Source organism: Apodemus sylvaticus, chromosome 7 (assembly GCF_947179515.1).
Source record: "Apodemus sylvaticus chromosome 7, mApoSyl1.1, whole genome shotgun sequence".
In the NCBI taxonomy this organism is placed as follows: domain Eukaryota; kingdom Metazoa; phylum Chordata; class Mammalia; order Rodentia; family Muridae; genus Apodemus; species Apodemus sylvaticus.
Window position 1 is genome coordinate 10082334 of NC_067478.1, and position 27500 is coordinate 10109833.

General features: G+C 39.4%; 1 protein-coding gene across 4 annotated transcripts in view; it reads right to left on the reverse strand.

Annotated features, from left to right (window-relative positions):
• Positions 1-27500, reverse strand: part of Clasp2 (cytoplasmic linker associated protein 2) — a 181953-nt gene that overhangs the window by 94537 nt on the left and 59916 nt on the right. For 3 of the 4 annotated variants that reach the window (XM_052187084.1, XM_052187085.1, XM_052187087.1), the window contains one exon: positions 13395-13541. In XM_052187084.1, coding sequence (XP_052043044.1) covers positions 13395-13541 — 147 coding nt within the window. Of the gene's footprint in view, positions 1-13394; positions 13542-13924; positions 14009-27500 lie in introns of those variants that run through there. The other variant, XM_052187086.1, reaches the window with a different exon arrangement.

A 27500-nucleotide genomic window follows, 5' to 3' on the forward strand; every position in this document is an offset into this window, starting at 1 on the left:
ACTCTCTTTCAGCTCCACCTCTATTCTTCTGAGATGTTGAACCTAAAACCCACCAAAGTGTCTTTCTGTTAGTTTTAATGTTTTCCTGTTAAGCTCTATCAATAGGTGATGTAACTGCAAGCTGCAGGAATTAGGGACACATTCCTTTTACAGCGTAAAGGGGTGCATCCTGTTCTTGTCAGTAAAACTCTAGTAACTCTGGCAGACCACTTGTTCCAGTTGATAGTTTCCCTAGCTCTTGCTGAATCAGCTTACAGTGCTCGGAAGACAGCACAACCTACCTCATCCCTTTTTGCAGAGAACTGAATCCTAGACTGATGGGTATCCCTTTAAAGTTCTACAGATTTTTATTAGTGTCTTAATCAGATATAATTACAATTGTCATTTTTACACACATATGAAATGTTTCCCTCTAATACACACCCACTACCATTACTGATTCCATTCTGATTCTCCTCCCTCTCCAGCATGTCTTTGACTGTTGTCACTCTGGGGGAGGGGAGCAAGAGGTTAATTAGGGTTGTTCAGAGTTTGTTTAGAGAAGCATGAGCTACACTAGAAATGCATCTCTCTCTTACATCATCCATTAACTGTGAAAAAATCATCAAGGAGGAGTGGTGCGTCAGGAGCCCCCGTGGGCAAGTAATCAGGGTAGCTGTGACTTGAAAAGCGCAACGGTCGGTCGCATGCTGCCTAGAGAGTGCATTCAAGTGCATACATTCTTCTCTCCTGTTTCTTCCAGCACTTACATTCTTTCCTGTCCTTTCTTCCACAATGTTCCTCGAACCTTGGGAGAGGTAATATGATGTCCCATCTGTGGCCAGGTACTCAACAGTCACATACCATTCTATGAGTTTCTGAAGTTCCCCCTCACACACACCACAACAGCACTACCCCATGGTATCAAGGTAAACTCTATAGTTACTGCAGCCTCCACATTGGTACCCAGAGCTCTACGGATAATAGTTGCTACATGCTCTTTTTCCACAATCTTTTTTTTTTAATTATTTATTTTATGTGTGCGTTTTGTCTACGTGTATGACTATGTGTGTGTATGCCTTTTAGAAGATGTCAAACTCTACCAGAGCTAGATTTTCAGGAAATTGTAAGTCACTCAATATGGATGCTAAGAATCAAATTCAGGTCCTCTGCAACAGTAATACGCTTTCTTAACTACTGAGCCATCTCTTCAGCCCTATTTCACCATAACACAAGGAACTGACTAGTGTTCATGGTACTGAAGAGTACAATGCATACTATCAGAAGAGTAAACATTAATCAACCCAGCTGCAAACCATTCAGTCTACAATGGTGACCTGCCTGCAACACACACTTGTACTATAATGACACAAAAGTTGTAGGAGTAACCAAACACTACTTGACTGGAATTAAGGCCACCTATGCCCAACACTGCCCTAGTGGCTAAGGCCTGAGACAAGACAGGCCATGGACGTAGGGGAAAAACAAGTACCCCTGGTCTGCTAAAGGAACACAGCAATAGAATGATTACTAACATTTCGCTACACTCATGGGTCAGGGCTTTGCTAACCATCATCAGAGAAGCGTGTTCCTGCAGAGATGGGAACACAGAGAACCACAATTAGACAATGCATAGATTGTGAGAAACCTTGCAACACTCAGTGCTAAATGGGATGACTCCATGAAATCCTTCCTCTCAGAGCTCAGAGAACTCTGCGGAGAAGGAAGCAGAAAAGAGCAGAAAGACTATAAGAGCCAGTGGAGATGTAAGATTCCATAGAAACAAGACCTTCTAGACACAGCAGGACTGGCATACACACAAACTCACAGAGGCTACCCAGATCACGGCCAGATGGGACCCCAATGGAGAAGCTATCTCCAACTGATAAGCTCTCACAATGGGAAAATTTGGTTTTCTCATTGTGTATGCAAACAACACTAAAGGGCAGGGCCCTTGCTCAGCAGTAGATGGCCAACACAAAATCAACTCAATAGTATTTTGGGGTTTTTGTTGTTGTTTTGTTTTGTGGGAGGGCTCACAATGCTTTGTCTAAGTTTTTGTTTGCTTGCTTTTGTTTTGTTTTGGTTGCTTAACCTTATAGATCACTTGCTTAGATATGACTTCCAAGTTTGTTTTCATGGGTTTTCTGTGAGGCCAAATGTGTATGTCTCAGTGTCCGTATGTGTTTCTTGTGCTTTTTCTTTGGCTTTATCGTTTGTTTTGTTCTATTCTGTGTCATTTGGTTTTTTTTTAATATTTTTTTAGAGGTTTCTGTCTGTAATCTAATGAGAAAAAAAATAAGAGTGTGTTTTAGGGGAGGTCCTGGGAAAAGTTGGCAGAGGGAAAAATGTTAAGCTCCAGAACAATAAGAGATTGTCTCAAAGAAGGTGAATCTGTTCTTGAAAATGACAGACAGGGAAAGGATGGACACACACACACACACACACACACACTATACGCATGCACATAAACATAGGCATTTAAAAAAAATTGCGCTGGGCAGTAGTGGTACATGCCTTTAATCCCAGCACTTGGGAGGCAGAGGCAGAGGCAGGCGGATTTCTGAGTTCGAGGCCAGCCTGGTCTACAGAGTGAGTTCCAGAACAGCCAGGGCTACACAGAAAAAGCCTGTTTTGGGGAAAAAAAAAAAGCCAGGTATATTGGCTCATGACTTTAATCCCAACATTCCAGGGGAACAGAAGCAGGCTGATCTTTGAGTTCAAGACCAGTCTCATCTATAAATCAAGTTCCAGGGTAGCCAGAGCTACACAAAGAAATCCTGGGTCGGGGGGGGGGGGGGGGGAAGGAGAGAGAGGGAGAGAGAGGGAGAGAGAGAGGGGGGGGGAGGAAAGGAAGAGACGAGAAGAGAAGAGAAGAGAAGAGAAGAGAAGAGAAGAGAAGAGAAGAGAAGAGAAGAGAAGAGAAGAGAAGGCAAGCTATGAATGCAGACAGATTGTTGCCCAAGTTTACTCTTTATGTGGGTCATGAAAATAAGTCCCTTATAAGAGGAGCACCCTCAGTGACCTAAACATCTCACACTGGGACCTGTTCTTCGAGGTTTCATGCCATTTCTCCATAATGTCATCCTAAGGAACAAGTCTGAATCACACGGACCACTGGCAGACATACTCAAAAACCGTAGCAAAGAAACCTGGATTCATCTAGGTACAGGGGATGATGCCTGTGATTCCAGCATTTGGGAGGGAGAGGCCATAAGATCAGAAGTTCAAGACAAGCCTGGACTCCATAGTCAGGACAGACTATAGTCTATCCAACAGAATATCAGATTATAGTGATACCTATCAAATAAACAAACAAACAAATAAATAAATAAATAAATAACAAAAAGTGTAAAAAGTGGTGAAAGTACACCTTCTTCACTAATGTCTCAGAATTTAACAACGCTAACAGAGTATACAGCTTTAAAAAAAATTATCAAGTAGAAAATTACAGTTGAGAACCATGCCTTTAATCCTAGTACTGAGGTAGGCGAAGCTCTATGAATATGAGGTCATGGTGGCTATATAGCAAGCTCCAGACCAGCCAAGGCTACAGAATGAGTTCTCCCCATTAAAAAAAAAAGAGGTAAAAAAACAAAAGTTACAGTAGACCCTGACTCTGTGAATATGCAGATATCTAGTCCATGCAAATATTCAAGTAAAAGTTTTATATAACTCCTACACTAAAAAAATAAAAAAATAAATAAAAAATAAAAAAGTAAATAAAACTACAGAGCATGCTAACAACAACAACAAAAAAACATAATGAAGAAAGATATTTCAAGCTGCAATTCACAAGTAAGCAAGGGACAAAAATGTCTAAGCCAACTCAGAATCTGCTGAAGGTGTCCCCAGGACGATAACTAAGTGGTGCTTAAAAGGTGGAAGTACCCTCCAAAGATTGGTGAGCAACAGAAAAGAAGAAACAAAAAGGCTCCAGAGAGATAAAATGATGATTCCAGATGCAGAAGCAGAAACCTGGCCCATCATGCAGCTATGCATTTCCACAGACCAACAGAAGAGGGCCAGTTTAAACCTGAGGAAAGCTTCACTCCAAATGCAGAATACATCATGCAGGAAAATCCAAAATAACACCCACACAGACAGAATAAAAACGAAAGTGAAGAAAGAAAGGAAAAAGCCTCTACAAGATGGGGCTGAAGGTGAATTAGTAGGAAATGTTCACAGTGATTGAAGTAGAGGAGCTCAGCCCATTGTTGGTGGTGGTGGTCCTGGAAACTGTAAGAAAGCAGGCTGAGCAAGCCAGGAGGACAAGCCAGCGAGGCGCACTTCCCCGTGCGCTCTGCATCAGCTCCTGCCTCAGCTCTCTTCTCTCTGCTTAGGTTCCTACTCTGACTTCCCTGAGGGATGGGGTATTAAGCTAAAATAAATCCTTTCCTCCCCATACAAAAAGGTATTGGGGCATTTAAAGCACACAAATAAACAAAGATAAACTTCACATTCATGACAGGAAAAACTGTCCCCATAAAGATGTCCAGTCTGCCCAGGTACAGCAGTAATAACTAGGTTCACAAAAGGGGATTTTCCAGACTAAAAATTACTTAGGTGAACAGTAAGTCAAGAATTATTCAGAAAGACCTAAAGAAAATTAACATTGAGTATATTAACTAACAAATGTAAAAACGTAAGAACTAAAATAATTATGATTACTGAGTTGTAGAGCAGGAATAAACCAAGTAAAGAATAAAATGGAAAGTTCAAGGTGCACCTATACATTGATGAAACATTTCAATACAACAAATGTATCAGTTTATTTTCTACTAATTTGACAGCATTCCTGAGACAACATTCCATCCGGAAGAAAACAGAACCAATTTTGGTCAGAGCCTGAAGTCTGTAAATCTAGGGGGCCTCATAACAAATGATATACTAGCTGTGCATACTGAAAAACAAAGTCCAAACATTAAGAGGAAAAGAACCATAAGCAGCAACAAAAATTCAACAGAATACACAGCCACTGCAGGGAAGAACAGCAAAGCTGTAGGCAAACTCAGACACATATACAAGACTTTAAAAGGCAGCTAACTAAAGTCAGATGTTAAGAAAAAGACAAAATCACCTGAGAATTAGGTCACCAAACTATCTGAGAAAGAATAAATACATCCTTGCTTTGAATGCAAAAGGTTACTTTACTTTGAAATTTTCTTAGGACACTTGAAATTTGAATATGGATGAAGCATTTGAAGAGAGGTAGGTATATATGTTAGAAGTAAATTTATATAAAAGGACTATAGAAAAAATTAAATAATATCACATAGAAGTCAGAAAACACTTGGGGCAATCCAAAAAGACAACGGTAAGACTTTAAAATATCAATGTCTGGAGATAACACTGGTGGCTGAGACTAGCTTAGAGATAACATTACAGAAGTTTCTTGTGTTCGACATCACACTGTGAACTTGACTGAGTATGCCTTCTAACTCTGTAGAGACGCACGTTAATAATTAGGGGTGAAATGACATGTCATATATTTATTTTCTTATGTTTTCTTACACAAAAGTATAGCTGTGAAAATCTATCTGAAGACAAGACAAAGAATTTATACTAATATGGGGAATTACTGGTTATACATTCAAATGTTAAGTGTTTACTATTTACCAACTGTGCTACATGTAAAAATTCTTTGTAATGAAAAGTATGGAAAATCAAGTTGGGCAAAATCTAAGGTCAACGTGGTCTACAAAGTGAGTTCCAAGACAGCCAAGGCTACAGAGAGAAACCCTGTCTCAAAACAAAAAACAAACAAACAAAAACTTCAGAAACTGGTTATAGAGGTAGCATTTCAATGGAGTAAAGAATATTTTACTTAACTGTACTGACTTAACTGGCCATATATGAATAAAGTACAGAGTTAAGATGGTCATACTGCTACTTTATACAAAATAAATTCCCAGTAAAGTCAATGTAAAAAAAATAAATAAATAAAAAACAAAACCCCTACTGTTATAGGAAACTAAGACTATTTTAATAATATTACTTAGGATTTTGTTGTTGTTGTTATTTTTTTGTTTGTTTTCTTTGAAACAGGGTTTCTCTGTGTAACTCTGGCTATCCTGGAACTCTCTTTGTAGACCAGGCTGGTCTCGAACTCAGAGATGCACCTCTCTGCCTCCTGAGTGCTGGGATTAAAAGCATGCACTACCACTACCCAGTTCTTAATCAAAAAGAAAAGAATGGGTATTCCAGATACCATAATAATAATAAAAAAAAAAGTGTGTTGAAGCCTGTTGCAAAAATACCAGAAGAGACTAAAGAAAGACAAAAAAATAACCTATCATTTTTTAAAAGTTCAATAAATTGTTAAGACAAAACAGCATTTCTATACCACATTAGAAGAAAAAAAATCCCAAGAGTGTGAGGTTAGTGTTGGCTGCACAGATGTCTCAAAATTACAAAGAGACACATTAAAAGTCTTGGTGGGGGTGGGGGTGGGGCTGGAGAGATGGCTTGGTGGTTAAGAGCACTGACTGTTCTTCTAGAGGTCCTGAGTTCAATTCCCAGCAACCACATGGTGGCTCACAGCCATCTGTAATGGGATCTGATGCCCTCTTCTGGTGTGTTTGAAGACAGATACAGTGTACTCATATATATAAAATAAATAAAATCTTTCAAAAAGGCATACTGATAAAGTAGCAGAAAACAGTCTAAGAAAAGATATTGAAGTGGAGACAACAGCTTCCATTCTTAATACTGAGAAATACATTTGTTAATGAGGAGAGAATCTAATTTTAGGACCTACATAATAAAAAGGACCGACACTGTCCTTCTCTACAGACAGACACACAACAGTCATTTCAGACTAGTGACACTACTGAGGCAAGATCGTATTCAAGGTTTTGAAAGACTGTTTGAAACTGTACATAGTGTATGGGTGTGTGCGAATGTGTGCAGCCTCCTCAGAGGCTGGGGGTACCGGATGGCCTAAAGGTGGAGTTCCTTGTGAACAGCCCAGTGTGAGTGTTGAGAACCAAACATGGTTTATCTTCAAGAGCAGTGCATGCTCTTAACTGCTGAGCATCTCTATGCAGCCCCTCAATTTAATTATATTGTTTATTGTAGCAATTACCATGATTTTTATACTTAAAATGGAACTAGGTATCCAAATTTTTTTCATTGGGAAGCAATATAAAATACATTTTTAAAAAGACTAAGTTGAAAGGAAAACATTAATTCAGAATATGCACATTATAAAAATAATATTCAAGAACTCAACTGCATTAGAATGTACACAAATATAAATATAAGCTTGGGATTGCAGCCATTACTATAAATTTCTACTTATATGGAGCAACTACAATGAGGCTAAAAAAGCCTCACACAGGCAATTTTTCTTAATGATAAGTTTATCTTTCTAAGGCAGAACTGGAATGGATTTGTGTCTTAAAGCTTTACAATGTTCTAACACAACATTTTCCAACAAAAAGAACAGGGAGGTTTAGCATGGGAGGACTCAAGTGCTACCAGTAATAATCCCTGGATCATGAGGCCATGGGCAGGCACTCTAAGGTTAGAATCTTCAATTGGGGGCTGGAAGGACAGTTGGCTGGTGGAGGTACTGCCTAGCATGCGCAAAGCCTTGGGTCACAGCATCCCCTGCTGAAATGAACCTGGGTGCAATGGCATGCACCTGGAGTCCTAGCTCTTAGTGTTGGGACACAAAAGGATCAGAATTTTAAGGTGATCCTCAGATATACAGCCAGTTCAAGGCCGACCTAGGATATGACAGACCCTGTCTCAAAACTACAACCTTGAGTTAGTCTCTTTTTGTGGTGCTCTCAGGACAGAGCACAGCGCGGGGCACAGAGTAAGCTCCACAGGTGAATGCAGAAGGAACAATAACTTACACATAGAGAATGGGTCTTCAACTAACATATTCAAATAGCAACAAAACTGTCATCTTTTTCTAAGATATTCTGAGTGCCTCAAAAACATAAATCCCGTACAAAGAAATGTCTTTGACATTTTAAGGTCTACAAAGGAGGGGAAAAAAATTCTAATATCAAAAAGGAACCAGAATAAAGCCTATTTCATTCTTCCCACATGGTGACAAAACAGGCAACCTGCTACTTACAATAACTTGTTATTTTCTCAAATCACCTTTACCTTGAAGGTAAAGATAGGATTCACAGTATCCGGAGACTTTATGATATACAGGCATAGATCAGAAGTTCAAAAAGATTTTTTAAGTTGGAATGGTGACTGACTGATCTCTAAGTTCCAAACTTAATAAGAAACTTCTTTTTGAGACGAAAAGTAAGAAGTGTTTGTGCAAACTTTTCTTTAGGAAATGACCTAGAAATTGTGCAACAGGAAGTGTGACAGTGGCACATCACCAGGTACTCATCCCATCCCGGTTACAACTGTCTATCTTGAAGAAAGCAGTCAATTCTGAGGTTCCAGCTATGAATATGAGGTCAGAACGTCCTTCAGACCTCATTAGTGCTAAAATCTTCTTAGTCAAAGATCTTTCCCCATAATCAAGGAAGGAATAAAGAAGAAAAATAAAACCAAAGCGCACACACAGAAAGGTCATTTGAGTTTTCTGTTGGCTGTTTCTTTGTTAACAGGGTCTCAGCCCAGATTAGCCTGAAACATCCAATGTAACTTGAACTTCTGAAACTTCCTGTGACTGAGTTCATGAAGTCTCAGTGTTCGTGCATGTGAAGCAAGTATTGCACCACCTGAGCTACATCACAAGGACACAGAGGTCTACTGGTAAACTTGTGCATTATAACCAACAACATATGCTTTGAAATTAAGGAAGAATGAATCCTATTATGCTTATTATTTAAAAGAAAAAGCAACTCTCTTGCTTGTATGTTGGGGAGAGGGAATGATAAGCATCATCTGTAGCAAGTGAGTATTTAGAAATTACTAAGAAGACTGGAGAGATGACTCAGAGGTTAACAGCTGCTCTTCCAGAGGGGCTGAGACCAATGTGCCTGTGATAAAGCAAGGCGGTGTGGGACCGTGGCTCTGAACTTATAATGAGCTTACAGAAGGAAACACCACTTTGAACTTCACTATCAACATCTTTCCTATGTTTATGTTCATATCATAAAATGTGTAACATGTTATCTATGAGGTAATTTTCCAAGAACTTTTGTCTACAAAAAAGCCAGAGAAGAAATAAAGTGGCTGTGGACTCTGCCCTATCCATCCATCCATCCAAATATGTGTGTGTGTGTGTGTGTGTGTGTGTGTGTGTGTGTGGTATTTGGGGCTCAACTCCATGGACTAAATCTAAATATGCATATGTCTATATGTCTATATTTATGTAAGTACATGTGCATGTTCGTAAACATGTACAAATTCTTGTGGCGTTGACTGAGACAGGTGGTCAGGCCTATCCAGAATGCATGTGTGTATTTGGAGTAAGTGAATTTCTTTCTTTCCTTTTCTTTCTGGTACGAGAAGAGTTAACAAGTCCAAGCCTCTGGCCTGACCATCAAGAGTTCCTTGAATCAAAGAAAGGAACACTACAGATTAAGCTGTTTTTCCTCTTAATTCCCTTGCTGCTAACAGAGTTTATTAGTAGAAGCCAGCAGCTTTCAGCCTTAGAATAGAAAAGAGTTTTAGACCAAAGAATTGCAAAAAATAACTAAACTTCAGCCTCGCCACTGACACCATACCCCATCTTTGTCTTTCACAGCAGGCAGACCACTGGCACATAACCATCTGTAATGAGGTCTGGTGTCCTGGCATACAGGCATACATGTAGGCAGAACAATGTATAACAAATATAAACAAACAAACAAACAAACTCTGTGAGGAAGAGTAGTCGCTACAGATTTTGACATGCTGGTACTTCCTAATAACGAGAACTGAAAGCTAAAGCTATCAGTTACTTACTGAGGTGGTCCCAGGCTGGCCTTGCTGTGCTGTGCTATGTTGTGCTGTGTTGTGCTGTGTTGTGCTGTGTTGTGCTGTGTTGTGCTGTGCTGTGCTGTGCTGTGCTCAGGGTGGACTTTTGCCTCGGGAGTGTTGAGGTTGTGTGGCTAAAGCAATTTCAAAGTAGGAAAATAACATAAACACTGGCTCACCTGAAGGACTAACTAAGCAAGAAAAGACAAAGGACTTTTGAAAACAGGATCTGTTCAGTTATGTGTCTCAATGACAAGTTCTTTTTTTTTTTTTTTTTTTTTTTTTTGATACAGGGTTTCCCTGTATAGCCCTGGCTGTCCTGGAACTCACACTGTAGACCAGGCTGGCCTCAAACTCAGAAATCTGCCTGCCTCTGCCTCCCAGAGTGCTGGGATTGCAGGCGTGCGCTGCCACCACCCAGCTAATGACAAGTTCTTAACCTCAAAATCCAAAGCTAATTACAAACAAAATTTTACCATCATCCAATCCTTTTCTTATTTTCAAAACAAACAGTAGCTAAAGCAACTGGTACAGGAATAGAGATACTATAAGTCAGGAAATAAACTTTAAGAAGCCAATCTCAAAGCCAGGCATGGTACTAAGTGCAAGAAGATCAGGCTTTCCAGGTCAGCCTTTGGTACATATCAAGTTGATGGATAGCCTGGACTTCAGGTAACCATTAAAAAGAAACAACCCCAAACTAAAAGATACCAAAGAAGGATAAATTTCAACAAGAAAATATTTAAAGATCTTTACATTTACAAAGTAAGTCACAGGTTTGCTTACTGCATCCTGTGGAGTCCTACTCGCTATGCTCCAGGACAACATACTTGGTCACTATTGGTCACTGATGAACTGTGGGGCACAGGGCCAGCAAAACTCCGATTTATCCACAGAAATGAACGGGTGGCAGCAACAGAAAGATGATTGTTATACTTTTCTGGCTTATTAAATTATTCAACTCTTCGTAAGTTACTTTATTTTTGCAGATTTGAAGCTGTTCACCAATTAAACTAAGATAATAAAGCACTTAAGCTCTTAAATGAAAAGAATATAAGCAATAACATTTCAGAACTTAATTTAAATAATTTTAACTAGTTTAAGACCATGATAAAACAGGATAAAATAAGTAGAAAAGGGCTATACAAAATGATATAAATACAAGTAGTGCCACTTTTGTTTTCTCCAGAAAATACAGGTATGTGTAGAAATAAGTAAAAAGTTATATCCGTAGTAGAATTAGCGCCCGTGACTTCTGTTTGTATCCTCAGGCACTGGAGCTGGCACCATCTGGATTACTATGCAGAGCTCTGTGGGGGCCAAGGTTCCTTCTAATACAAAGATGATGCAATGACTCTAAGAAAACTCCCTGCAGCTAATTTAAAAATCAATGTGTCTGCCAACACCAGAACATCTATAGGTAAGTTTTCAAAGAAAGACTGATAGCCAAGAATGCATTAATTTCAGAACATCAGTATACTCTGGCCAGGCAAGTGTTACTTAGAGCGGGCATGACGGTTCATGCTTGTAACTCACACACATGAAATTATGATTTAGAGGTTGGTCTGGGTCACACAACCAAACAGACAATCAAGTGGGAATCGAAAACAAGAATAAATCTGCGATTGCTGAAGAGTAAGAAGAGGAAAAAGAAGAGAAAGAATAGGGAGAGTCCCTGTCTAGGAGGATGACACAACACCTACCTCACACTGTCCTACGTACAAGGACTGCAGTCAGTCCTTCAAGAAAAACCTCTCATACCAGAGAACCATGTGGCCTGTGACAAATAAATTACTCCAGAATTAACTCATAAAACCAGAACTATTTATAAACCACTAGTCGAGAATCATAAGAATGTTAAATATTATGCCAAATATACACACGGATAGTGTAATTCATGCATTTTTTATTATAGTTGATTTTTAGCAAAGGTTTTGTGAAATTATCACAAGTTAGAATTCTGCAATTAAAGATCAGGAAAAACCTGCACTGTATCGAATGAACACTGCTATTTGTTAGAAAAGAAACCAAAGACCACATGCATCTTCCTGAAGATCAGGCTGCCACAGAGCATCCTGTGCTGTATACAGTACTAGTACTGCAGAACGCACTTCTGGAATGCAAAACAAAATAAAAATAGCTAACATTCTTTCTAATTAGATGATATATAAGAGTTAAAGAAAGTTCAGATGAGCCACACTGGTGCCGCTCATCTTTAATCCCAGCACTCAAGAAGCATAGGAAGGTGGTCTCTGTGAGTTTAAGGCCAGTCTTGTCTACACAGCCAGTTCCCACCCATCAGGGCTACAGAAAGAAACCCCCATGTATTTGAGAGGGGGTGGAGAGAAGCATCCCTATATTTTTAATCATATGATTTAGGAAACATGTTTGGTTGTGCTGAAATAGAGCACAGCTTTTTTCAGAACGAATATAGGAGGCATGCAGTTTAGTTTCCTTTCCTTTTTGTCGTTAATCAAACTATCACAGACAAAAAGATAAAACACAATCAAGACCTTGATTTTCACATCAATTACTATAAACAAAATGTTTGCAGGATATTGTGTGTGTGTGCAACTGCACACACATGTCAGTATTTTAAGATGAGTGACCTCTAACATTCAAATAGGTATTTGTCCTTACAGACTTACTCTGTCAGACAGATCCTGCAGAAATTCACACCAAGTAGACACTCATGGATCCTACTGAGTATATGAAAAAAATACCACTAAAAAAATTAAAGCCAGCCGGGCAGTGGTGGTGCACGCCTGTAATCCCAGCACTTGGGAGGCAGAGGCAGGCGGATTTCTGAGTTCGAGGCCAGCCTGGTCTACAGAGTGAGTTCCAGGACAGCCAGGGCTATACAGAGAAGCCCCTGTCACAAAAAAACAAAAAACAAAAAAACAAAACAAAACAAAACAAAACAAAAAAAAACAAATCCAAAAAAACCAAAAATTAAAGCCAAGCTAGAACAGTTCTAAAAAGCCCAGGATGTGGTGCACCACTGCGTAAAACCTGCTCTCCCGCTTTCTTATTTGTTATTATCAACCCAGACACCTCGTTTGAGGCAGTTTTACTTGATCAGCAGCAGCCAATTCCTGTTGTGACAAACTACTCACTATCTTCAGTCATTTTAAATATTGGAGTATTTTATTGCACCTACACAACTGTGAAATCATATTCTACATTTCTGCACGTCACAACTGTGATAGCTACAATACCCAAAATGATCCAGTCCTGAAATACCACTCCCTTTAAAAGATACACTCCAAAAAGCTACTTCTTTGAATCTTTCCTTTATAACTGGCATCTGAAATATAAGTACCCAAAAGAAAACACAAATTCATACATGCTTTATTGAAAGTAACGATTTATAATAGTTCTTTTCTAGAAGGCAGACACTTTCTCTGTAGCAACACCATCTCCAGCATTGCCTGCATTTCCGCTGCAGTCATGAATAACACACTGCTCTGAAACACTGAGCACCACAATGCAGGAAGCATGCACAGTGACCTGAAATGCATTTGCATTACCTCCAACCTTAGGGCCACCTGCTGAGCCCGGCTTTCTTGCACTGTTGAGGGGATTCCCAGGTGTTTTGGGTGCAGGAACCTTGAAGGCTGAAGCAGCTGATGACGGCCTATTTCCATCCACTGATTCCTCATCATCGAAGCTTTTATCTACACAAAGCACAAGAAAATAAAGACTTAAGGAAGCTAAGCTTTCCCCATTTTCCATTAAGACTCAAAATAAATAAAGCTATGGATGAAAATCATTATTCAGGTAAGATACACAATAAAAAATAAAGATCCTTTGAATAAATATTTATATATTGGTTAACACCATATAAAATAACCTCTATGATTTAAAATAAAAATACCATATTGTCACATTTCCTACTCATACATACAGAGTTAAAACATTAAAGCAAGCATATTAACTTGAGAGGAGTCAAAGCATCTCTCTTTTTTGCTGCTCATATAAGCATTTTCTGCCAGCCCCTCCCATAGTCAATCTTCTAGCACGCCCTGCCTTATTCCTATACCCAGATTCTGCAACTTACAATCACAGATCCGTTTGCAAATCAGCCGCCTCATTCCTCCGAATTTCCCTCACCCTAGAATAGCTCCTAATAGTTCACATGGCCAAATACAGTAAATTTGATACTAATCAAAGATTCTATCAAAAATAGATAGAAACAACCACAGAACCACCACTGAGGTTTGTGCCGGCATTTTTCTTTCTCTTCCCTGCCCTAGGTGCTGCAACAGCCAATCAGCTGCAAGGTGACATCATCTTATGGCAGCTACTGCCTGATGAAAGGTAAAAATTCTCCATGCATCTAAAAAATCCTCTATGCACTTACAGTGTAAGTGAAAAATGTAAAAAGCATTTCATACTAAAGGTTTATAAATCTAGATTTGTTTTTCCTTACTACATACAAAAAAATCCATATAAATAGGACATCAGGTTTTAGGCAATAATTACTGTGCTGGGTACTACTGCATCAGGAAAGCATGGGAACAGCAGGGCTCACTGCTGTACATAATTAACTCTGTATGTAACCTCACAATGTGCTGCCTACGGTAGCAACAGAAATGAAACCAAACAGTCTTTTCTCTGAGGTGACTCGGAGGTTCCTTCTGGAATATGCACAGTCACACTCCTCTCCTCTCCTCACACACAAACCCTCCAGCCTCCAGTCAGCTCCTCCCTCCTCCACTCACGAGATAGGTGCCATGCACTCTGCTGACGAACGGTTTTCTCTAGGACCCTGCACAAACCAACCATGACAAACAAGATGGGTGAGGCAGAGAAGCAGCTTTACCACAGACTTCAGATCAATCTGTGAGGATTTTCTTCCTGTCCCTTCCGTTATCACTGTACAAATGCCCACTCACCCTGAGTACATGAGGACTCACCACCAGTGGAACTGTTAAATAGGGACAAAGACAAGACCCCAACACATTTAAGATTGTTATTGGGAGAAAAAAATAAACAATCTAAAATCACATTCTGTTTGTCAACATCACTTACCACCCCCCCTCCAAATTCTTCTAGCTTAAATACAACATTCTTTTACCATAACACAGTTAGGAAGCCAGTATAGAGAAATTAATGAGCTTAAAACTTGTGCTTTCTATATATCACTCTGTTAAGAATACCAGAACAGGGGTGTGTGGGGGGGGAGGGGGGAATACCAGACCAATTCAAAATTAACTTTTTTTGGTTCACTATTTAACACACACACACACACACACACACACACACACACACACACACGACAGAACAGACACAAAAATCTACAGAAAGTCAGGCACTGAAAAAGGAGGCAGAAGTTCCCATGGAAACCGTCTTCTCATCCCATACACATAGGATCTGAAAAGTCTAAGTGTTCTTACCATTTAAAAAAATTAACTCTTAACATTCTCGAGCTGCTAGGATTTTTTAAAAAAAATTTATAACAAAGCTAAGCATACAAATTCCAAGAAACAAATAATAAATTTTCACAAAAAGAATGTATTAGTATAATCAGTACCCCGATGTAGACTGCCTTCGCCTTGGCTCTTTAAGCACTCTCAAGACCCCAAACTAAACCAATACGCTCTGAATCCTCACACAACAGTAAAGGAGCCCAGTATCTACTGTGGCATCTGGTTTCTCGTTACGAGATAGGAAGATAAATATTGGAAGGTTCATTCCATTCCTTGTGGTTTTCTGGTATGAATGTATCATGGTTTACTGGTGCCCATTCATCCTACTGCTCACGGACATTTTGTTTGCTGAGAGTTTGCAGTTATTATAAAGCTGTGCTCTTAAGAGTTAAGTTAAAGGGCTTCATGGATTTCAACATTATTGGCAAGTAGCACACAAACTACAGGTTAAGCATCTCTAAAAATCTAAACTAGGAACTATTCTCAATGCTTTTTCATAACATGCAGTTTCAGATATGAGACCATTTTGTATTTTGAATTGGGGGATTAGGACTGTTGAGCTAAACAGATTCATACAAATACTCTAAACGCAGAAAAGAGACAAAGATCTGATAACACTCCTGGGCCATGAGGGATGTTCGACATGTAATTTATTTGAGACCACAGGAAATCACAGATGCATTTAGTAATAAAGTATCTATGGTAGTGTTCCTCAAAATGTGGTACTCAGATAAAAGCTCAGCATGGCCTGACATCTGTTAGAGATGCACTTTAAATGATTGGTGCACTTGCTATTTTATGTATTTGTACCCATGTGCCATGGCATTCATATAGAGGTCATATTGGTCCAAGGGACTGAACTCAGGACCATCACGCTTGGTAGCGCCTTCACCTGCAAAGCCATCTTGACAGCCCCCTAAATTCAAATTCTTGGGTATGCACCCATTGTATTTCATCAAAAATTGTGAAGATGCATCCTGATACCCCACCTACTAAGATCATCTCTTAACAATCATGTATGAATCAATCTTCTTCTTCTTCTTCTTTTTTTTTTTGGTTTTTTTTTGTTTTTGTTTTTGTTTTGTTTTTTCGAGACAGGGTTTCTCTGTATAGCCCTGGCTGTCCTGGAACTCACTCTGTAGACCAGGCTGGCCTCGGACTCAGAAATACGCCTGCCTGCTGGGATTACAGGCATGCACCACCACTACCCGGCTCGAGCCAATCTTCTACAGCAGAGGTTGGTCAATTTCTCTTTTTAATAAAAAGGGCCACATGGCAAATATTGGCTTTAAATAAAATCCATACACAAATGTTCTTCTATGCAATTGCTCAATTACGACATGATAACAACAAAACAACACACAAACTCTAAAGAAGCCAGTAAGGTTTCAGTTTCATATATAGAAACAAGACGATAGCCAGGAATTGCATGCACATAAGCAACAATTTGCCAATTCCTGGTCTAGGGTAAAAACTAAAAGAAGAGTAAATGTGTAATTAAAAAATGAGAGAAAGAGAAAAATTATAGAAACATTAGATCAAATAAAGTATGGAAGGATTTAGAAATTTAAAAACATAATAGGAAATAATTTATATTTTTGTGCTAAATATGTGAATTGAGCTTTCTGTATACTGAAGTACCAAGAATCATTCTTGCATTTTAAAATAATCTAACATGCATTATTCTTTGAAGCAGTAAATTTCAATGTTGAACTTTTTTTCATTCCATTGCTCATTAACGTGAGAGCAATTAGGCACAAATAGGCTCTGAACACATCTGTCTCACTGACTCACTTAGAAAGTAAATTTTTAAAAATAATTTATTTGGGGGGGTAACTCAACTTTTTTCTTGTGTTTAAACAGTATCAATAAAGAGACTAGAAATATGGCTTAGCAGTTAAGAGCACAGACTCATCTTTCAGAGGACCAGAGTTCAGTTCCCAGCACTCACATGAAGGCTTACAGTTGTCTGTAACTCCAGTTACAGGGGCACCTGACGCCCTCTTCTGGCATATTCAGGTACTGAGCACATGTAATGCCCAGACACACATGCAGGCAAAACACCCATACACATAAAAATAAATCTTAAAAACAAAATAAGAACCACATGAAAGGACTGTACAGATGGCCCCTTCAGGTGCTTACTTAAGCACTTGAGTTCAGGTCCAGTCCCAGCATCAGGCAGCTCGCACTAACTGTCCGTCTAGCTCCAGAGTATCCAATCACTCTTTTCGCCTTCACTGGCAGCTGCACTCATGTGTACATACCTTCACACAGACACGCACATCTACATGTAATTAAAGTAAACATCGTAAAAAATTTTATCAAATTATTCTATTATAGTGCTAATTAATATATAAAAATAAAGTAGTTTCCAAATCTGCTGGTATTTTCCTTAAATCTAAATGAACTAGACAGTATAAGCAAAGGCTGCCAGAATGAATTCTGTTAGCTGAGATACGTGATGAGATATAAAGCTGGAAAGTCAGACCGTAAAGGCAGACCGCACAAGGACACGTCGGAGAGGAGGGCACAGACTACACAAGGACAAGTTGGAGAGGAGGGGACAGACCACACAAGGACAAGTCAGGAGAGGAAGGGATAGACCACACAAGGATAAGTCGGAGAGGAGGGGACAGCCTACACAAGGACAAGTCAGGAGGGGGGACAGACCACACAAGCATGGGCAGAAAGGGGGTAGGTAACATCTATATCAAACCAAGCAGCTCAAAGAAGCAATACTAGAGATTGTTATGATGATAATGGGGGCATTTCAAGAGTGGGGAATAAAAACTCTGAATATTTACACACCTGGAAGCAGAGCTTCAAATATACAAAATAAAAGCTGAAGTTAGGAATCAGTTCAGTAGGAGAGCAGCTGCGTGGCAAGTTCAAGGTTCTATTGTCTGATTCCTAGTACTAGAAACAAACAAACAAAAAACTATCACTTCACAACAGGAAAGTCTTCAAAAACAAGAGAAAAGAGAAAAATCAGCTTTTACCTACTACCAATAAGGTTTCATATTTTCTTACCATAAAGGAATTTATAAACTATCACAAAACCTCAAATTAAAGCTGTTTTTATAATCAAAATAGAGGTTCTAAGTGCTCTGGGTCTCTACACGTATACCTTCCTTCCAGAATGCTTCTCTACACCTCTGTCAAACCACCATGTCTTTGTTTATCTGTCACCTTAATAAAGTTTTCTCTGGGTGCTAACTGTAAACTCCCAACATCCTAATAGATACTGTAATTGTCCCGTGCTCCCCACTTCCCCTGTTTTCTAGCATGTATCACTGCTATTTACCTGCCCCTTCCACTGGAACACATAATCAATGAAGGTGGAACCATTGCTGTTTTGTCCATTGGTGTTAACGTCAGCATGTGTGGCAATATCTAAATGAGCACATCACAGAGAACTGGGACTTTCAGTCTCTACTAAAAAGTATTACTTAAGTCATTTAAGGAAATACTTCAGAGGCAAAAAACTGCACTCATTGGGTAAGATTACTGGTTTTTAAAAATCTTAACAGCAAATAGTGTTTGACAAGAAACCACAGAGTAGAGCAAGCACGTCAAAGCTTCTACTCTATCGTACAGTAAAAGGAAGTCATGTGACATACAGGCAGAACTCAGCACAGCAAATGAGGACTCATGGGCTAAGGGGAACCACAAGTCAGCATTCATTCTCCTTTGTCTTCTTTTCTCCAAGCTTTTTTTTCTTTTTCTTTTTTCTTTTTTTTTTTTTAAAGATTTATTTATTATATGTAAGTACACTGTAGCTGTCTTCAGACACGCCAGTAGAGGGCATCAGATCTCATTAAGGATGGTTGTGAGCCACCATGTGGTTGCTGGGATTTGAACTCAGGACCTTTGGAAGAGCAGTCAGTGCTCTTAACCACTGAGCCATCTCTCCAGCCCCAAGCTTTTTTTTTTCAAAAGAGAGCCAATCACCCAGGGACAGGGGTGTGAGTCAAGTGCATGCTATACAAGTGTAGGACCTGGATTCCAATCCCCAGTACCCACATAGAACTGGGTGAAGTAGCATATACTATCAGCCCAGCGCTCCTATGGGAGCTGGCCTGGCCTATGCAGCAGGCAAAGAAGACAAGATCCAGTTTCAAACAATGTAGAAGGAAAGGACTGAAGCCCAAGGCTGTTTTCTGCTCCCCCCTCCCCCAGCCCACAGGAGTTCATTAGCATGTGCTCACACACCTCTATACTGTCCCCAGTATCACCATCATTACATATAAGCAAATGATAACTAAGTGAATAAAAGTGGGGGAGGGCAAGGAAGAGGGGAGAGGGAAAGGGACAGAAAGAAACAAGAAAGTAAATAAAATCAAACGCTTCTCTGGGGTTTAAGAGCAAACACAGAGAGCAGCCCAAAGGTATGAGAGGACAAGAACTAACATCTGTGCAGGATGAAGTAGCTATCTATCTGTATGATGGAAAGGGGACAAGATGGAGAACAGGAGAAATCAACGGAGATGGAGGAAAGGAGACGGAGAAGAGATGGAAATAGAGGAGAAAACAACAAGTATAAACAAATAATGGGTGTACTTAAAATGCTGCATTTCTATAGGAGTCAGAAATACATGTTTGCCTACAAGGAAAACCTGAAAGGAACTGTGAGGAGCAGAAAACTGTTTTAACCGATATGTCAATTAGGTAGAACTTCTACAGATAAAAATATAGTAGCCAAGACTTAAGTTCAGGAAACAAGGCTAACAAGAAACTTACCAGAGCTCAAGGGATAATCTGTAAGACAAGTCAGAAGATGCTGTCCAGTACACACGAAGTAGGCCTTCCAGGGCTTACAGAATAGGACAGAACGTGTGACCACGAAAAGCAAACTGGAACCATGACTACCAGCAGCTTTGTTCTTACATCAGTGTTTCACAAAGAGGCTAAGGCAGAAGGCTGACATTAAACAGGGCTAGAGTGTGAGACTCAGGAGTTGAGCAGGTGTAGTGCTGTCTGTATGACAAAGATAAAATGGTAAAGAGATGGAAATGGGACACATCAACAAAGATGGACGAGGAAGAGAGGACAGAAACAGACAGGTGGGGAGATGAAGGAAGACACCGTGGGGCAAGGACTGAGAAGTGAGTGGATTGAAAGCGCTCTGCAGTCTGGGATCAGGTTCCACAAGTTTTCAAACTTTTGAATTTTTTTTAATGTCAATTCTCTAGTTAGAAGCTCTTCCTACAATTATATTTAGATGTAGTCATAAATAAGAAACACTAGTTTGTGTTTTAAGGATGAGCAGACTACAAGTAGCAATAAAGTTTTATTTTTCAAAAAAAAAAAATCTGATACAAACTGTGGCAAAGCATGACCATTTCCCACATCTAGAAGGTGGGTATATGGAAATCTGTACTGTGTGCATGACTCTGCTATGGTCATTATACTGCATAATAAAATAATTTTAAAAGTTAAAAAAAAAAACTCTTAAACTCCTAGGAGGTGTCATAAAAATTAATCTGACACACGAACACTAGTTGAACCAATGGGAAAGAAAAGTGAATAGTTTACTTTAATCAGTATTTGGCTGTGTGGCCTGAATAAGACTTAGCTAAACAATAAACTGAATTGTTCTTCTGATTTGGCCAAGGCAGAAAGAGAAAGAGATACAAATAGAAGAGAGAGAAGACAAGGAAGAGACGGATTACAGGAGGAATGAAGGAAACCAGACAAAAGGGAAATACAGGAAAGGGGGGAAGGAAGACAGCAGAGGAGAAGAGTCAGAGCACTGACAGAAGGAGCCCAAGCTGCCTCTGCCCCTTCAAAGGCAAGTGCAGAGTCGGGGACCACAGCTCTGCTGGGCTGTAAGCCCACTCCTAGGCACAGAGCTAAGAAAGCTCTGTAAAGCAGGCTTTGTTTGGGCTTTTCATTTTCATTAATGAAACTCGTTTATTTTAGGACAACTTAAATTTCCTGTCTAGTATTCAGCCAGTCTTGCAGATGGATTCCTTCAAGTCCATGTTACTCAGGGTTATATGGATCTGGGTCTGACAAACATTTTTAGGTTTTTAAGCTATGTTTGGCATTGGGACAAAAAAGACAACCATGTGATTTTTCACTTCTTAACGTTAGCATAATTAAAAGCTTGGTTAACTACAGAATAGGTGAAGGCATATTTGCTTTACAATTTTCAGAGATAGCGTCTCGCTAGGTAGACTTGACTGACCTGAAACAAAACTGGAATCAAATTCATAAATATCTACCTGCCTCTCCATCAAGAGTGAATTTCTTCTGTCTGTCTGTCTGTCTAGAGTTTTTGAGACAGTTTCTCTGCATAGCCCTGGTTATCCTAGAACTCACTCTACAGACTAGGCTGGCCTTGAACTCAGATCTGCTGGCCTCTGCCTCCTAAGTGCTGGAATTAAAGGCATGTGCCATCACCACAAGGCTCAGAATGAGTTTTTTGACAGTCAAATTTATATCAGAAACCAGTTCTGACATTACTGGTGAGATCATTACCAGACAGGCTAGACAGTATTAAACATATGACACATGTGTTTAAAATTTGGTTTTAAAATTTTTCTTTGAATTAGATAAAAAGGCAAATACAAATATATTATTCATGACTGGAATCTACCTTCAAATTTAGATTTTTTAATAGACATGTAAAGAGGATAGTCTATATGAAAAATGGGCATTTAGTTCTGGTAGCTATATAAAACTGACACCAATGGGAATGGTGAGTACTTCACAACTATTAACAACCTTAAAAGAAAATACCACAAAATTTGGATCTAAAGTTAACTACTTCTATAGAACACAAACCAGTGCTTGAAGACAAGTTTCTTCAGTCTTAGATGTTTTAGAATCCTTAATACAAATGCTAATGAATATTTTCAGTATCTAGATAAAGATATTTTCTAGTTGTTTTAAATAGTAAGTAAAGAAGGGCTGTTCCATAAGCATTAAGCTATTGGTCAACGGCTGTTCGTTACTTCTCTGTTTTTATGTTTTATTGGCAAAGTATATTCTGTGCTGAGGCTGGAGAGATGATGACTCCGCAGTTAAGAGCGCTGGCTGCACTTCCAGGGGACCAGGACTCCATTCTCAGCACCACATGGCCCCTCACAGCCACCTGTAACTCCAGTTCCAGGGGATCTAATGCCTTCTTCTAGCCTCTGCAGATACTGGATGTACTCGATGTAGATGTACACATGCAGGCAACACACATGCATGCACGCACACACACACACACACACACACACACGCACGCACACGCACAGTCCTCCTGTGCCTCTTGCTATATTTTCCTTAGTTTTTCCAGAGTCAGAGATTTTTAAAGGTAAACATCTGGGACAACACTACAGCAATGTGGTTTCATCATTTACAACAACTTGTTTGGAAGAACTTGCTGGAACACTGACTCTGCTTACACCACACTGAGTTGTTGGATACAGTATCTTCTGAAATTCTGTTCTTGTGGCCTTAGGCATTCGATATGGAATTATTAAGACCCAGAGTCCTTTACCTAAACCTTCCGGACATCTCAGCTGCTGCCCAGTGCGACCAGGTTTGTCTTTTAATTTCATCTGGTGGCAAAATCTAAACTAACCTAAACACAGTTTATGGCAAAACATAACCAAAAAAACAAAACAAACAAACAAAAAAAAACCCCAAGAGTCTATTTGTTCTTTGTTCTTTTCATTCTACTCCGTGTAAATGTGCACACATTGACAAAAATTAACACATGCTCTGCTGCCTCACACCTGAAAGGGCTTGTTACATAACATATAAATAGGACCAACAGGTCCCCCCAAGGTTTCATAATCTTTTTTTTCTTAAACTGGGTCTCACCATGTATACTAGACTGGCCTCAAATTTATAATCTTCCTGCTTCCATGTCCCACATCCTGGAATCACAGGTGTATGCAATTGATACCAGTTTTCCTAGAATTTCCAGGAAGAATTCGTAAATTTTTTAACTTTAATCAAACCTATATATATACACACACTAGGTTTTTTTATTTTTTATTTTTTAACTGAAGGCCACAATTTCAAATGTTTTTTAAGCTCTTTCCTTTATGCTTAGTACAATACATGTACTCCAAAGTAATTACATCGAATATATAAAACACACACACACAAAACCTGTTACATTTCACAGGGCAAAAAGAGCAAGAAAAAAACCACGTACCTAGTCTCACAGTATTAATTTTGTGTAGGTCTTCTTCAGTAAAACAACTAGTTCAATATGAACTCTCACTATCAGGGATTTGAGTACCAGAAACACACTCTACTCTATATTAACTAGTTTGTTAAACCAAAGTTCCTCTTTCACTTGATGCTATATCATTCCTTATTACAATTAAAACAAGTGATAGGACTTGGGATTTGGGGGCTAGTATACTCTTGTATAGCCAGTCAGGTCCACTGAGCATGGCCCTTACCTAACAGTGAATTATCAAGAGGGTTAGTAGACAGCTACACCAGATAATTACACTACTCATGTCTAAGGAAACTCACAGGATGCTCTATTGTCTCTCCTCAGTCCCCATAGGTTCCCCCTGCTGAGTCTCTGTGTTGGTAATTCCCGTTTAACCCAGCCACCATATGTCTAAAAGTCTCTCCACTCCACAGCTTTTCTAAAGTGTTTTGTTCATTCTCCATGTTAAATAGCTTCAAAATGTTTCCAGTGCCCACTTCTGGCCTAGATTATCTCTGAGTTCCAAATCTATATATCCAACTACCTTTGATCTGATCCTGAGGAAATCATCCCCCTACTGAGATGTCAAAGTCACCTCCAGTCTCCCACAGATGATTACACTATCTTTAAGTCTTCCCATACTAGTGTGAGAAATGGCATCACTATCTCTGCGACTCAAGTCCAAAATGTGGACTCACACCCTGTGCAATTCTCCCATGCCCACATTGACCACCCGCCAACAGTTCTTGCCATATGTAACTTCCAACAGTATTGCAAGCCCACCCAATCCTTCTGCTGCTACTTCTAATCTAAGGCCAGATTTGTACCACCTGTCTACAGCACTGGAACAGCCTCCTTACTAGTCTCTTTGATTATATTCTTGACCTCCTTTGAAAGCACAAGGTAGACCAGTGTGAAGATACTCTACAAAGAATTTGAATCAAAGGAAATTGAAAGGAGAAACACACACACAAAAAAACAAACAAACAAACAAACAAAAAAGCCAGACGATGTTGGCGCACGCCTGTAATCCTAGCACTCTGGGAGGCAGAGGCAGGTGGATTTCTGAGTTCGAGGCCAGCCTGGTCTACAGAGTGAGTTCCAGGACAGCCAGGGCCATACAGAGAAACCCTGTCTCGAAAAAAACAAAAATCAAAAAATCAAAAAAAAAAAAAAAAAAAAAGAAAGGAGAAACACAAAGGAAGCTATATAAAGGAAGGATCTGATTGATAACTAGATACATAAAAACAATCAGATATTATTCGTCCTCTGACAGAAATCCAAATCTGACGACACCTCCTAATCTTTCCCACAACAGTTCTACCAACTGAGGACCAAACATTCAAATACATGAGCCTGTGGGGACTGTCCTCATTCAAACCACCACAGTACCACAAAACCACACTACTGAAGAGTCTGTGCCAACAAAACAAAACGCTCAAATCGCACTTGGTTTTGATCAAGCCATTCAAAGTGTTTTCAATTTTCAGGAAATACAATACAGGTGTGATGGTACAGGTCTGTAATCGAGGTACTTAGGAGAGGGAGGCAGGGATCAGGACTTCAAGGTCATCCTCAACTACAAGAGACTTCCAAAAGGCCAAATACACATGAACAAAGACAAAACAAAACAATCAAGCAAAGCATTAATTTAACGATTCACCAAGTTGTGGAATAGAAAATGTTCACCGGAGAGATGCTAAATAAATGCCACAAAGAGATCAACTCTCCTGCTGATAAGAAATATAGCAGCCAAAAACAGTGGAAACCTAACTTGAATACTAGTGTAAACAAGCTGGAAGATATTTATAAAGCAACTGAGATCTGAACACTGAAATTATTAAAAATTATAACTTAAATTTCTTTATTTTCAAAATCCATACACCAGAACCCAATACTGTAAGCACAGTGTAAGAGCAAACATGTAAACTAAGGGGAGATTGTGAGGCAAGCCCCTAGAGACAGTCAGCATATTCCTGCAAGATGCCTCTAACAGGGATAGATAGGTAAGTCCTGGGGAAGAGCACTATCTTTTCCTGACTGTGTAATCCAAGCTAGACCGCATTTGTGGCGATCACCCTGCCCCCGCCTCCATGGCTGGGATTATTTTTTTGTGTCCAGCTACAAATCAGAATCCCAAGAATTTTTATGTTGCAGCATAAAAATTATCTCCCTTGCAAAATTACAGAGAAGTGCCTAGGCCAGAAATAAATACTAGAGCCACTGAAAACCGATGGAAGGTTTCACTATTAAACCCTCAACTTGGAAGGCCCATACTCACATGCTGTGTACACATAAGCTTTCACAAATGTGTGGCGTACATGGATACTTAGCCACACAGATACAGACAGACAGACAGACAGATAGACAGACAGACTCAGTCCTACCCACTCCCTCTCAAGAAAAAAAGGAACTACTAAAAAGGAAAATGGAAGGTTTTGGAACCATTCAAACTTTTATTTGCCAAAGTTAAAGGTTTGGATGACAAAATGAAGGCTGTTTCTCAGGATGCACAGTAAAGAGAAAGTTGAAACAAAACACATTAAAGACACAGTGGAACAACCCAGTAAGTCCAACTTGTAACTAGTAACTACTCTATAAAGGGGAGAGACATAATTTAAAAAATTAACTGTTGGGAAGAAACACTCAATGGGAAACTATTTTCTGTGTAGTCATGAGAGCCTGACTACAAATCCCCAGGACCCACATACACAGCTGATATGGTGGCAGTCTCTGTAATCCCAGGTAGGAAGGAGTCCCTCTGGAGTTCACAAAATAGTGGGTTCTAGGTTTGGTGAGAGAAAAATAAGGTGGAGAGCAACCCAGAAAGACATTCAACAGTGTGAACCTCTGGTCATGTAAACAAAGTATGCACTGATGGACTCACACAGAAGTACAGTATGCACACATATACACAAATATAACAACAGACTGCGTTCCAAAGCTAAAATCAAAAAAATCTTTAAAAATAAAACTTAATAAAACAAACAAAACAAAACAACAACAATAAAGCCCTTAATTTGCCCAGCCATGGTAGCATGGTAGCCATGGTAGCATACACCTGTAAGCAAGAATGCAGAGGCAGGCTCTAAGTTTGAGGACAATCTGGTTTACAGAGTTGGGTTCCAGAACTGTCAGGAATACATAGAGAAACCCTGACTCAAAAAAGCAAAAAGATTTTTTAAATTAGAAGTAGGAGTTCTAATACTTCTAAGATACAACTGAACAATTTAAAATATATTTAAAGACTTTGCTAGCTTTTTCCCTTTGAATAATAGGAGGAAGATTTCTTTAAAGATTTAAGACCTTTAATAATTCAAGCAAGAGATAATCACAATTTGGACCATACCTGGCATTAATAAAGTAACATGTCATAAAATATACCAAGGTAAATATAGTAAACAAGGTTCACAAAAGTCAGCAACTGTACAGAAATCTGTCACAGATTTTCAAGCCAGTAGTTAAGAGCATCAAACTGTATCATTCTACAAGTACAAAGAAGATATATAAACCTTTAAAGAGTAAAGTTCATTACCAATGTCAGCTTTGAAACTGTGTTGCTACTGGCATCCAACAGGTAAGAAGGGACTGACTTAGGAAGTCTGTGATATGTTTAAAGGCATCTCACAGAGCTGCGCCACAGGCTCGCTGGCTGGCTGGCTGGCTGGCCAGGGCCAGCAGTGGCTACTTTAAGGGTGCTTTTTATTTTTAGCCACTGGCTACTTCAATCATAGTGACCCCTATTTACTGTCTTCAGTCTTATATTGATACTAATACTGTTTTCCTAGGGCTTGGATAGAATGAAAAAGCCAATCATCAGAGTAGAGAGACAAGTGACTGTGTCAAGTGGCCATCAGCTGCCTGTGGCTTTTGAATACTCCCTGAAACATCATTTCTTCTTGGGACTGTTCTGCGTGGCACTGACTTTCCTGATTCTCTGGAACATCCACCCTTTTGTTCCTTGTAGTTTACTTTTTCTCCATACATTTATTTTTTTTTATCCTATCATTGAATTTGGTAGAAAATACTGGCCT